General features: G+C 42.8%; 1 protein-coding gene across 1 annotated transcript in view; it reads right to left on the bottom strand.

The window, feature by feature from the left end:
• Positions 1 to 5,199: 5,199 nt before the first annotated feature.
• Positions 5,200 to 12,579, bottom strand: part of arhgap35a (Rho GTPase activating protein 35a) — a 64,950-nt gene continuing 57,570 nt past the window's right edge. Inside the window, exons 4-7 of the mRNA XM_085430147.1 lie at positions 11,727 to 11,804; positions 9,500 to 9,631; positions 7,855 to 7,960; positions 5,200 to 6,947 (exon numbers count right to left, since the gene is read on the bottom strand). Coding sequence (XP_085286273.1) covers positions 6,476 to 6,947; positions 7,855 to 7,960; positions 9,500 to 9,631; positions 11,727 to 11,804 — 788 coding nt within the window. The 3' untranslated portion in view covers positions 5,200 to 6,475. The remainder of the gene's footprint in view (positions 6,948 to 7,854; positions 7,961 to 9,499; positions 9,632 to 11,726; positions 11,805 to 12,579) is intronic.

A 12,579-nucleotide genomic window follows, 5' to 3' on the forward strand; every position in this document is an offset into this window, starting at 1 on the left:
TGTCACCCCTTATAAGCCGTGTTTTTTTTTTTTTGTTTGTTTTTTGAAGGGCCCCTTTGTGTGACCCTGGCCTCCCTGGCCTGTGGTCACTTTGACTGTGATATGATATGCAAAAAGTTGTTAAGTGCATGAATGCATATTAAATCCCTCTCAGGAAGCCCAGAGTTGTCTTAGCAGACATTTACATTATGTAGATCCTCATTTCATAAAAAGCTAATTAAATGTATGCTAGCATGCACACAGAACTTTGACTTACTTTCAGACATTTGAATGTTTTTTAATCAGCATATCCCATGTATCCTAATATGTTTTCCTCATTGTTCTGTGATCAGTGAAAATGTAAGGCGTATTTATAGGATCTGATCTCTTAGCTCATCTCATACACACTACATTTTACTCACTTATCAATCCTTTATAAGTACTGGCAGTAAGAGTAGCTATAACAGTGGGAATATTGATTTTCCCCCTCCATGCGCCACACATACACACAGGATAATCAGCATGAATGGGTCATATATACACATTTGCACATCATGGATATCCTCCGCTTTCACCCACGTTATACCCATTACACATAAATACCTCCGCCAAACAGTTTGAAACGTATCACTCTTCAGCTGGTCAATATGGCTTGTTCCTGAAGCGCCATCATCAATCGAGGTATCAATATGGAAATACCACTGTGACCCAGACATTAATCAATTGGGCTCCTAGGGGAGGAGAGGCAGGGCAGGGGCACCTAAAATCGTCAATGAGACGGATCGGGCCGCAGTCAGGCTCGGACAGTCTGTATTGATAAGAGCATTTCCACCTGTAGCGGCCCGAGCGGAGAGACAGGTCGCATCTGAATTCAATACCCGCCGCCGCAGCTGCGCGCTCCGAGCCCAGAAAGACACGGTTGAGCGGAGATACGTGCCTCGACTTATCATAAGACCAGTCTCTTTTCTCCATATATGTCGCCTTCCTCCTCATCCCCATCCACAATCTTTTCCTTCTGCCTCAGAACTTTTAGGCCAATGCGCCGCGCGGAAAAAGCATCACGTCTCTAACGCAGACTAACAATGACTTTATATTAAGTTCTTTTGTCTTTATTCCGAGGCTTACTTTGCTGAGCACCCCCTCCCGCCACCGCCTCCCTCTCCTCTCACAATCTCTGGAGTTTAGTCAAACCTGTTTCCTCCCCCAACTTCAGACTGTGAGAGAGGAAGTCAGTGAGAAAAGTCTTCAGATGCTCGTTTCTCGCATCCATCTCGCTGCGAGCGCGGGATTAAAGTGCCTTCTCACTGCTGACACCCAAATCTTGACACAATCAATTAGATCCGCGCTCACTGCTTTTGCTTCGTTTACCCAGATACAGTAAGCAGAGAGGTGGATGGTTGGTAGCGTGAGACAAGTCAGCCTCCTAGTGGTGCGCTTGCGTATGCGCAAGGAAGAGGAGGAGGATCGCTTTACTAAAACAAAGTGGAACATTAGATCAGTGCAGCCGGGTAAAGAAAAGGCAAAGGTTGGGTTCGAAACCGTGCAAATCTCCGTGAACGCAACATTGGCTTGTCAAGCAATGTTGACAGTCCCCATATTTGACTTCCAATCACATCCCAGAGCACTCTCTCCCTCATGGTGCTTCTTAAAGGTTAGAGTTCATGGGTCGTGTGTCCTGTGTGCACACAGGCCTGCCCTTTTCATTCCTAATCAGCTGCTCTTTTTTTTTCTTACTGTGCCAGAATGGAGCGATGCACCACAAAGGTCATGGACATGGATTTCCTTTGGTTTGACTCAATGAAAAGGTCAGATGAGGGCACCATGAAATGGCAGTGAGGCCTTCACATCGGCCACACAGGGACCAGAGTTCTTACATCACCCTGAAATGGCACAGACCGAGCCTCTCTTGGGCCGCTCTCACAGGATCCAGGAAGGTCCTGTGGGCTGCTGTGACCTTGTCCCCGTCCCCCTGTGACTTAAGTGTCCCTCAGCAGTGTGCAGAAAGAGCAGAGCATCAGACTGTGGTACAGAGATTTGTGTGAAACTAAACTTTTTTTTTTTTTTAGCCCATGGTATAAGTATACTTCTGCTAAACTGCATTATAATATACCAAAAAGCTGTCTTCTATAAAAGACTCTGTACTTTTCTCCATCCTGACATTTCTTGTTGAAATGTGAAATGTCTTTGCTGGTGTTTTTATATGTTTATAACAGCACTGTCTGTCTTTATAAAGGTGCACTAGATTCATATTTAGCTTCAGTTCACGAGACCACTTTTCTGTGGTGATCATAGTTCTCTTTGGCATCAAATCACAACACTTGCAGACATAGACAGGTAAACTACCAGCTCACTTAATATCCACTGGTTTAGTCGTCAGCTTCCTTCCTTCCTCCTTTAACTACAGCTTTGTTCAAATACCCCATTTAAATAAAGCAGCATTTTTGTTGAGCACCACCATAATTATCCAACAGCCTACAAAAATAGATGAAACGTGAGCATTACCTCTGTTTCAAACTGAATGACATTATTTTTAGATTGGAATTCTTATGATTTATCCCTATGGTGTTATGTGAATAAACTTAATAGTCAGTTTTAACACTTTAAGGCTTTAAAATGTTGACAGAAATAACCCAAACACCATCTGGACACAAGTACACCCATAACATTTGACCAATCACACACCTTCTTGGTCACTGAGAGCTATTAATGATTGTAAATATTTACCACAGTCTGTAGTTAATAGAATAAATTTCTATGACACCGTTTTTATTTTTTTCATTTCTTACGACAAAGCTTTATTAAGAGAGGATTCACCAGTTGAAATATCTGGGCTGTTATGGTAGCTTGGGGTTTCCTAACACATGACGTAACTAAACCGATAAAGAGACACAGGAGACGAGAGTTTTACAAGATTTGATTTATTAACTATGATACAGATCACATAAGGCCTTGCTGTATACACCATTCCCATTGAGACAAATTACCATACTCAGTAAATAATGAGTTTTTTTTTTTGTTTGATGTTATCATTTCAGTTTACAGTACTTCATTTATTTATTTTTGTATCATTTCCACCCCACCCCCCATCATTTCTTAATATTTTTTTTTATTATCTCTTAAATAGTGAGAGTGGTGGAGCCCACTTCCTTGGTCCGGAAGAAATCATGCACTATACTGGGCTGGTCTCTCAATCGTTCATCAAGAAATTGTTAAAAATGCTTCTTTTTTTTAATTAATAAAATAAACCATAAAAAGAAACTTTCTCTATCACCACTGACTAAAGGGAAAAGTGTTAGACCCCCTAACATACCAATAAACAACCATTTGAATATAGCTTTGCTTGTTTCTGAATTTAACTTAACAGACATCTGTCACCATTGTTGCAAAAAAGAAAAAAAAAAAACAAGAAAAAGGAAAGCAATGCAGCCACAAATTATCGCTCAAAGTCACATTTTCAATTTTTTTTAATTATCCAATGTTCTCCTAAACTGTCACTTTTGCTTCCCATCTCTCACTCAACCCTTTTTTCCCCTCCAGTCTTTGGCTGCCTCACAGTCAGTTCAGTATTAACACATTGATATACACAGGGAACGCCACTGGCCGGCGTTCACACACAAGTACCAGTGGTCACCCCTCCTTCTTCCCTCCGTCTCCCAAATAAAGATCCCATTCACCAGTTTGCTGTCTGTCTTCCCTCCCTCTCGCTCCCCCCTCCCCATTCTCTCTCACACTTTCACTGAGGATCAGTGTGTGTAATCTGGACGAGCTAACAGGGTTACACAGTTGGGTAATGACCGCGAGAGGAGCTGCATTCCTCTCCTTCACGTTTGGTGGGATCACACTGGTGTCTGGCCATTTGCCAAGCAACGCTTGCTAGCATGTTAGCTCCGACCTGCTCAAACACACACTCTTACACACAAGCTGTACATACACTCACACACACGCAGTAAATAGGTAGTGTGGACTGATAAAAGCTCCTTTAAGAGTTCAGTGACTGGCTGAATGTTTTTTTTCTTATATCTTTGGGCAGAGAGAGAGAGACGCGCAAAGATGCAATTTAGTGTCAAACAGAGCAGGTGACCTCAGTGAGCATCTGCTTAACATTAACACACATAACTTCACATTCTTACTCAAACTCAAAGCACGTGCATGAATGCACACGCACTGCAAAACCTGCTTCGATCGGGGCTCAGCAATTCTCCTCGAGCCCCATCTTGCTGGTTTCTACGGTAACAGCAGGCTGTGAGCAGAGGAATTCATTCGAGTCATGCAGACGGATGAATGGACTGTCTGTTCTGTCTGCTGTCTCTCCCGGACCCAACTGTCTCTTGGACAGCGAATGACGAGGGGAAGCGGCGGCGTAACAGTCACGATGGAGGGAGTTTGGCGTAGTGGTTGCACTCTTGCAAATTACATTTTGCGTCCACCAAGAGCAGGTTTTAATCTTTGTTTTAGAGACATGTCTCTAAACACTGACTCATGAGAGGACAACACGCTGGGGCCTAGAGCAGCGGTTACCAATAATTTCCAAGGATAAAAAGCCTCCCACCTCTCAAGGCTTGAGCCTTACTTCCAGCTCTTATTTCTTGCATGTAATGCTACATTGTGCCTCAGTCTCTAAGGCTTCATATTCTTTCTCTAAAATAACTTCTGGGTAGTGGAATGAACTCCTTTACAAAGGGCTGAATGTTGAGTCGGTGCCCACAGGGGACTAACAACTAAAGACACAAAGGCAATTTCATTCACTGCATGCTTAACCAACTGCAATGTGGCCACATGCTTTGCGGTTCCACTGTTAGGATCTATGTAATCTCAACTGATTTTTACCAGATTTAAAACTGCCACAGTTGCTTAATTTATAATTTTACACTTAAGTTTAACCTACTTGACAGATTATTCTTGACAATTGCACCTAAGAGAGAATCTGAAGCAACACAAACCACAGTAGGAGAAGGATGCTACGCCCATGCAGCAGTGGAAGCAACGGCAATACCCATTTCTTCCTCTAGATGTCAGTGGTGTGCTCTCAGAAAGAGACAGTAGGGTGGACTGACAATAAAGTGAACAGTGGCTGTCATGTTATGGCAGCTCCAATTTAAAATGTGCCTTAAAAGTGCTCAGAAAAGTGCTTTATGAACAAGGTCCTTGGTATGAAAACTGCAGCACCAGCTCACTCGTGAATCCACCACAGCGTGAAAGAAGAAACATGACAGGCGGGGATCCAAACCTGGAATTATTTCCACTCTCTGTCTAATGCAGGGAATTTCAACAAAACGTCAGGGATACAGGTGTGCTCAGGGAAGCAGCCAGCCAGCCAGCCACACATTACACTAGTTGCCAGTTCGGCTGGGATTTTTCATAAATGAACAACATAATAAAAACAAATGGGGACAGTGGTAATGGGAACGTTGACTGAAGGCTTTCACCAAATAAAATAAAATAATCACATTTTAAGCTGTTTGTGTTTACGAGAACAGAGCATGAGGATGAAGTTCAAAGTGACAGAGAGTGGGAGGAGCCTTCCCAAAAATGCATAGACAGCACAGTGCCCACAATCCTTTGCTCTAATTTGCTGGCCAGTAGATCCAGTCGGGTGAGTTTTTTTTTTTGTTTTTTTTTTTTTTTTAAATGTGCTTGGCGTACTGCCTCAACTAAAACTGATTTTGTCTGTGTGTGTGTGTGCGGCAGAGTAAAGGGTTGACAGATAGGAATTTGTGATCGAGGAGAACGTCCTGTTGGGTGAGCAGCAACTCGTGTCTCTTGCTCAAGTCCTCTGTACAGTGGTGAAAGAAACAAATGTGTGTGTTCAGGCTCTCTTATCCACTTTGTCTCAGATGCAGCCTCCAATTACATACAGCAGGTGGATTGATTTGCAGAAAAAACAAAAAAAAAAAAATGAAAAAACAAACGTGTGCAGGCCACCAAATTTCCCAGCACAATCAGAAGCTAAGGGACTGAGGAGAATGGCTGTTGGAGGCACACTGGCCACTGGGTGTTTGCATTAAGTGCATGGTTGTGTGTACGCTGAAGCAATCCCAACATAAAGGACTACACATTCACCCTTGTAATTTACTTCTTAGTCCCTCCCTGAGTCCCTTTAACAATTACTGATACATCTGACTCTTCATTCGCCTGTTTGTCTGTAGATTTGCTATAAGGCAAGGAGGGCAGATCTAGATGAAGTGAGACTGAGAGACAGAAAGGGATAAAGTGGCAGGGAGGGAGAAAGATCATACTGTCAGTTCAAAGGCTCCTCAGGGTTTCTCCTTCCTGGCTTCTGTGTGTCTGTTTTTCTGAAAGCACTGAAGGCTGAAATAAATGCCCCCCTTCTTCTCCCTGTACATACTGCATCTCACTCGCTCTCTCCCAACTTCCTACTTCAATTCATCTCCTTCACATCGTTCCCAAAACTTCAAAATCTCTCATTCTGAAACCTTTAAACTGAATCTTGTTATCCTTCTGCTTTTTCCCCCTCCGCTTTCCCTTGATCCCTGATTCACAGTGTGTGTTGCTCTGTCGGGGGGTGATGCGGGTGCAGGGAGGGCGGCAGCAGGGCCGGGAGCGGCGACTGGGGAGTAGGAGGCGGGGAATGGGATGGGGACTGATGCTGATGGGAATGATGGTGGATAGGAGGACCATAGTGAGGAATAACAGGTGGAGTGGCAGGGAGGACGTAGGGAGTTGGGGACGGAGCTGTTGAGGATGAGTAGCCTCCAGCCATGCAGGAGTAGGCAGAGGTTCCTCCTCCGGAGAGCGTAGCTGTGGGGGAGCCAGGGAGGCCGTCAGCCAGTGGCTGATTGTAGAAGAAGTATGCACACTGTTGGATGAAGCTCTCGATGATTGTCTGGTAGGTGCGGGTAGCAGTCAGAGCATCCATGGTGGTGAAGTCTGGTCTCATGAGCGTGGGCCAGAAACAGATGGACAAGTTCTCACTGGTCATCAAGTTCATCTTGTTGTTCTGGCTCACCCTGGAAAACAGAAAGAAAGAAGTGAAATTATATGATCATTGTCGGCAGGGTACCCCCCCCCCCCCAAATATCTGTAGGAAACATTTTTGATAAAACTCAAAGTTTCTAGAAAAAAACTCATTATTTTGAAAACAAACATAAATCATACATAAAAGTAAACCAACACAGTTCCAGTGAACAGATTGCACACATTATTATTTGTTTATGTAAAGGAATGACATTGCTTCACTTCGCTAGGTTGCATCGACAACATCACACCACTGTCAACAGGAACATGGTGACATTGGTTATGCACATGCACCTAATCAAAATCAGTGTTTTATTTTATGTCTTAAATCTTGAATTGGCCCAGGATCTGATAAGGTCCTTCAGAGCATGAGCGTGTTTCACAAATTTTGAGTTTAGAATCTCACAGAATATAATTACGTTTTTTTCTTATGATGTGAAGTTCAAGAGTCTCTCAATTTACAACCATGTAGAGGTGAAACTGTCTCTTGATAAGATAAAGAAAGCCCAAACTGTAAAATAACCTTATTTTTTTAATAACTGATATGCCCCTTCTTTTTTATTTAATCATCCTGTCACCTTTAGAGGGGGTTAGGCCCTCAGGTCGATGGCCACTATTTTATATACACTTTTGAATTCAGGTTTCAGTTTTCCTGACACATGCTGATAACAGAATTATTCATTTATTACATAAATTAAAATGTAACATCCACTACCCTCCATTTCAAAATAGAGATAACGTGACCACGGCATTAATGACGATCATTTCTCAGACTGAGTAAAACCTCTGTTCATCAGTAAGCTCATCACACTGATATCACCCTTGGGTCACTTGACTGTCTGACCAGTGGTGTAGTCAGCACAGTCGCCAGAAGTCATCTGACCCCCACCGTTCACTCACTTGTTCAAGTGGCTGATGACATATTTGAAGACCTCATAATTCTCCTTAGGGAAGCGGCGCAGAACATCCTTCATCGTCTGGAAGCGCTGCTCCCTGTCGTTGATCTCTGAATGGTGGCAAAGAGAGACGGGAGGTTAGCAGGAGGGAGAAAAGTGGCTGAAAGACAAGATTAGAAGAATCTGAGGAGAAGATGTCAGGGGAGAGCGAGTGGAGAGTAAAGAAAGATTAGGAAGGGATGGGGAGAGCACAACTGAATAGCAGAGAGCTTGAAGAGCATGGGGAGGCAATTTCAGCTCTAAAAGCAGAGGTCTGTGCAGGACACATTGATTTAATCCTAATATAAAATTTTCTCCCTGACAAAATCAAAAATATTTGAACGGACTCCAGACTAGATTCATAAAAATAATATATAAAAAAAACCAAAAAAAAAAACCCCCCATTGGACAAGGACCGCACACACTGCAGCAGAAATACACCATGCATACACCCATTACAGTGTCCTGCAGCTTACAGCAACACACACACACACACTCGCACACTGACACACACTCAGGGTGTGTTAAGCCTGATGGCAGTGAGGAGTGAGTCAGACAAACTGACGTCACCGGCTAACACAGTCCATTGAGAGTGCGGGAGTTTGTGTGTGTGTGTGTGCGTGAGTGAGGCAGAGAGCAGCAGCGAGAAACAGCAGATGTTCTCCTGCACATCACAAACATGATTTACAGTCGCACAATCTGAGTTTGTATTCCCACAATGAGGTCAGTGCGGATCAAAAACAGATCTGGGACCGAACGACTTTACACAGTCACAGTTTCCTCCCGCTCTACATCCATCACGAGCGATCAAAACTTAACTCGAGTTCCTTACAGCTTATTTAAAGTAATGTCACCATGACAATATCCACCAAAAATCCACCCACCAGCTTTTCTCTCAGTCGCCTTTTTCTCCACCTCTCTGCTAACCCCAATTTGCTATTTTCCACAAATGACGCCTTTCTCATCTCCAACTCTACCATAATTTTTCTTCTTCTTTCACCCTCACTTCTTTTCCTCTATTGTGGTACAGACTGCAGGAGCTTTATCAGGTCTCTGTCACAGCTGAAAGGTCACGCTGGGGGCGTTAGAAAACAAACACACACACACTCAAAGACATGGGATGCAGAGCTCGGTGAGTGACAGCAGCCTCACGGCCCAGGGTTAAATCTCTCTGGCGTGATGCAAGACTAAGCTATGCTTTAAATCGCCATTCTGACAGATTACAGGACACAAAGAGAAAAGGCGAGGCTGTGGAGAGGGCAGGGGCACTCTCGTTTATCTAACATATTTTCTCATGACTTCATCCAGACCCTAGTGCTCCTGCATCCCTCATCACGCTGCGCAATCAGCCCCGCATCCTCCTTCTCAAAGCCTTAAATATTCTCCCCTCCATCCATTTCTCCTCCTCCCGTTTCCAGCCCTTTACCAAGTGACAAATCCAATTCTCCCCATGGGTGGATTTGGATTGCAGGAGTATTGCTTGTTAGGTTAAAGAAAAGTTACAATGAAGGGGAAAGGATTTCAGGCAAAATCCAATCCATCCTCGGGTTTTAGTGCAGAATTCCCCACACATGCCTCAACCTCACCGTCCCCACAGCCCCAGGACTTACTGAAGGCCTCCACCAGCTCTGTCTGCATGCTGTAGGGCACCAGAGGGTCAGGTAGCTCAGAGAAGAAGGCCTTCATGGCACCTGCCACTGTGTTGATGGTGAAGTCTTTCTCCACCAGATCGAGGCTGTGGTCTAAGGGGAAAAAAAATGAAAGGGAAATTCGACATTTTAAATGCAAGACAGATGTATGCCAAATATATACATCCCAACTGTGCATGCATAGAATGTATAAGAAAAAATAACTCTTCTAATTTCATCTAGTCATCACGCCGGTATCATGAGATCAATGCTTTATCCCTGGACCACACAAGTAAAAGAAGGCAATTTAATACATTTGAGGACAGTGAACAAAATGGTACCACGTAGGGATGCATACATATTTATTGTTTTCCTCATTATTTAGTCCCCCTCTGCTGCAGGGAAAGAGAGTAATCTCTATTATGAAAAATAGCTGAACTGTCTTTCGGCTCTTTGTGCCATCTTTGAAGATATAGCCTAGCCAGTGCAAAATTCATTCACCGAACTGATGCCACTGTTGTGTGATTATCAGTGTTATCCTTTTGGCCAATCAGTCAATACGTTTGATCAATACTTCTTTGCATCCATGGAACCGATTAACTTTTCATTCTGTGCTACTATTTTTTTCTTTGCTCATTGTACTCACCTTTGAATATAAAACTACACAAATTCAATACAGCAGCATATGACATAATGCAATCTTGAATGGCAGCTTATTCTTTTTTTTTTTGGGCTGCTCCTTTTAGGGGTCCATCTTCGTCTCACCCAATCGCTAGCATCCCCTTCTGTCACACCAATCCTCTTCATATCACGATATCACTACATTCATAAACCTTCTCTGTGGTATTTCTATTTTCTTCCTGCCTGGCAGCTCCATCTTTAACATCCTTTGTCCAATATATTCACCATCCCTCCTCTGCACTTGTCTAAACCAGGTCATTCTTGCTGAGATGATTCTCTGATGTACTCATTACTAATCTTGTCCTTCCTCGTCACTCCCAGTGAAAATCTTAGCCTGTTTAACCCAGCCACCTGCAGTTCCACCTCCTGTCCAAACCATAGATCATAGCAGGTTTCAGTATCATCTTGTAAACCTTACCCAATATTTCAAACTTTCCGAGATCTATTCCCATTAACAGCAGTGCCTTGTAGAAATAATGGGAGATGATATAAATAATTTTTGTTTAATATGATGATGCACTTCAATTTGCTAGGTCTTCATAATGCCAATTTTCCTAGATGCTTCCAGTGTCACACATCTTAGAGACAAGGCTGGCCAAACAGACTTCTCACTTCATAGTTTACTTGATATAAATATCAAAGTAAACTATATCAAATAGCATCTCTGTTGATGTACCACAAATCATTTTAGTTAATAAACATAGTTAAATAGAACAATCAACGACAGATAATTGTAAAGTTAATTTGAGCAAAGAAAGAAACCAATAGAGCACCACTCTCCCAGAGAGCGTGTGTGTGGGAGACTTAATTAAAAAAAGCCATTTTCTGATAACTTGTTACTTTACAAAGGTAGTATGTGCAGAAAAAAAGAGGCAAAACAGACAAGTCTCACAGCTTCAGTTTAACAAGTTCTTGAAAGTCTGATTTGAGCTCCCACTTTTAGAGTTTCCAAGCATAGAGCTTCTGATGCTGCTTCACCTGTGATGAGTTATCTGAATCTTCGTGGAAGTGACGAAGTGCCATCTTCAGCACTGCTATGAGACACCTGCGCTGTAGCTTCACCTGTAATTGTCTTGTCCCATCAGCCTGAGGCTCAGAATGATTCAACACTGGGTTTCAACTCTGATTACCAGAGTAGGATTTAACCTCAACCAGCCGTGGATGCATGAATACACACACACACGAGCCATCTTTCTGCGCCATCTATCTCGGCAGCTGCAAGCTTCATTAACCAAACCAATCTGCAGGCAATTAACTGCCCACACCAGACAGCCACATGCATGGAGACACACATCGAGGGCTCTTGTACCAAGTGAAGCTGCAAGCGCGCAGAGAAGCAGGTAGACGATGGAGGAGGAAGTAATCTAAGAGGAAGTGAAGGCCAATTCCCTCAGAAGAATTAATGCTCCAAGGTTAATTAAGGTGATACAAGATTGTAACAGATAGAAGCAGACAGACACCTGTAGGTGTGCATCTGAGGCATATGTGCACATGTACGTGTGAGTACAGTAGGCACAAAGTAACACACCTTGCTCAAATTGCCGCTGCATGCTCTCCATATCTGCCTTGTTCCCACAGACCCTGTAGATGCCCTCTGTGTTCAGGCCTGGTGGAAAGAGAAAGAAAGAGAGAAATGGTATTAGCTCACAGTTATTTTCATATGTTTAATTTGCAACAAGTGTCAACTATACGTGGGAGCTGCTGAAATAACATAGAATTGTGTGAGAAAAAGTACAGCTACTGAAGGCTGTGCTTTTTGCCTATGTCCCCTTCAATCTAAACACACTATTAGCACAATTTATTAAACCCATAAAGCACTCCTGCAGGTCTGCTAATAGCCCATTGGTCCATTGTGAGAAATTCAGGCCATCTTAGTGCCACAATGCTATAAAATAACATGAGAAATTGTAATTTGTTTTTCACAAGCTTTTTCTCTCCAAGTTAAAGTCAATTTGCAGCCTAAACTCAACCACAATAATATGTACTTTATGAGAAAAGCAATGAAATCAAGCTAAAATTCCAAGTCATGATTTGACATTCTGAACAGACTGATAAAGAATTGTAGCAAATATGAATCCCTCAAACATGAGATCTCAAACCACGAACACAAGACAAAAGAGTAGCAATGAGTGCTACTTTTCCTACAAGCCTTACTGCTCCTATTGCTTACTGTTTAAATTTGTGTTTTTCCAGACTTTTAATGGCTCACAGCAGGTGCGCACTAATGCAACATGATTGAGGTAGCCAATTAAATGCTTATTATGTCAGGCTGTTGGATTTTATAATCTGTTTACTGCAATAATCTATTCTAATATAACCTACTATAATTTTTGACAAATGCACTGATTTTTCATACCAACTACGGCAAACACTTTCTTTAC

The sequence above is a fragment of the Copadichromis virginalis genome, linkage group LG14 (genome assembly GCF_057382275.1).
Source record: "Copadichromis virginalis isolate Kocher_CV1m ecotype Utaka linkage group LG14, C_Virginalis_male_GT1.1, whole genome shotgun sequence".
NCBI lineage: Eukaryota > Metazoa > Chordata > Actinopteri > Cichliformes > Cichlidae > Copadichromis > Copadichromis virginalis.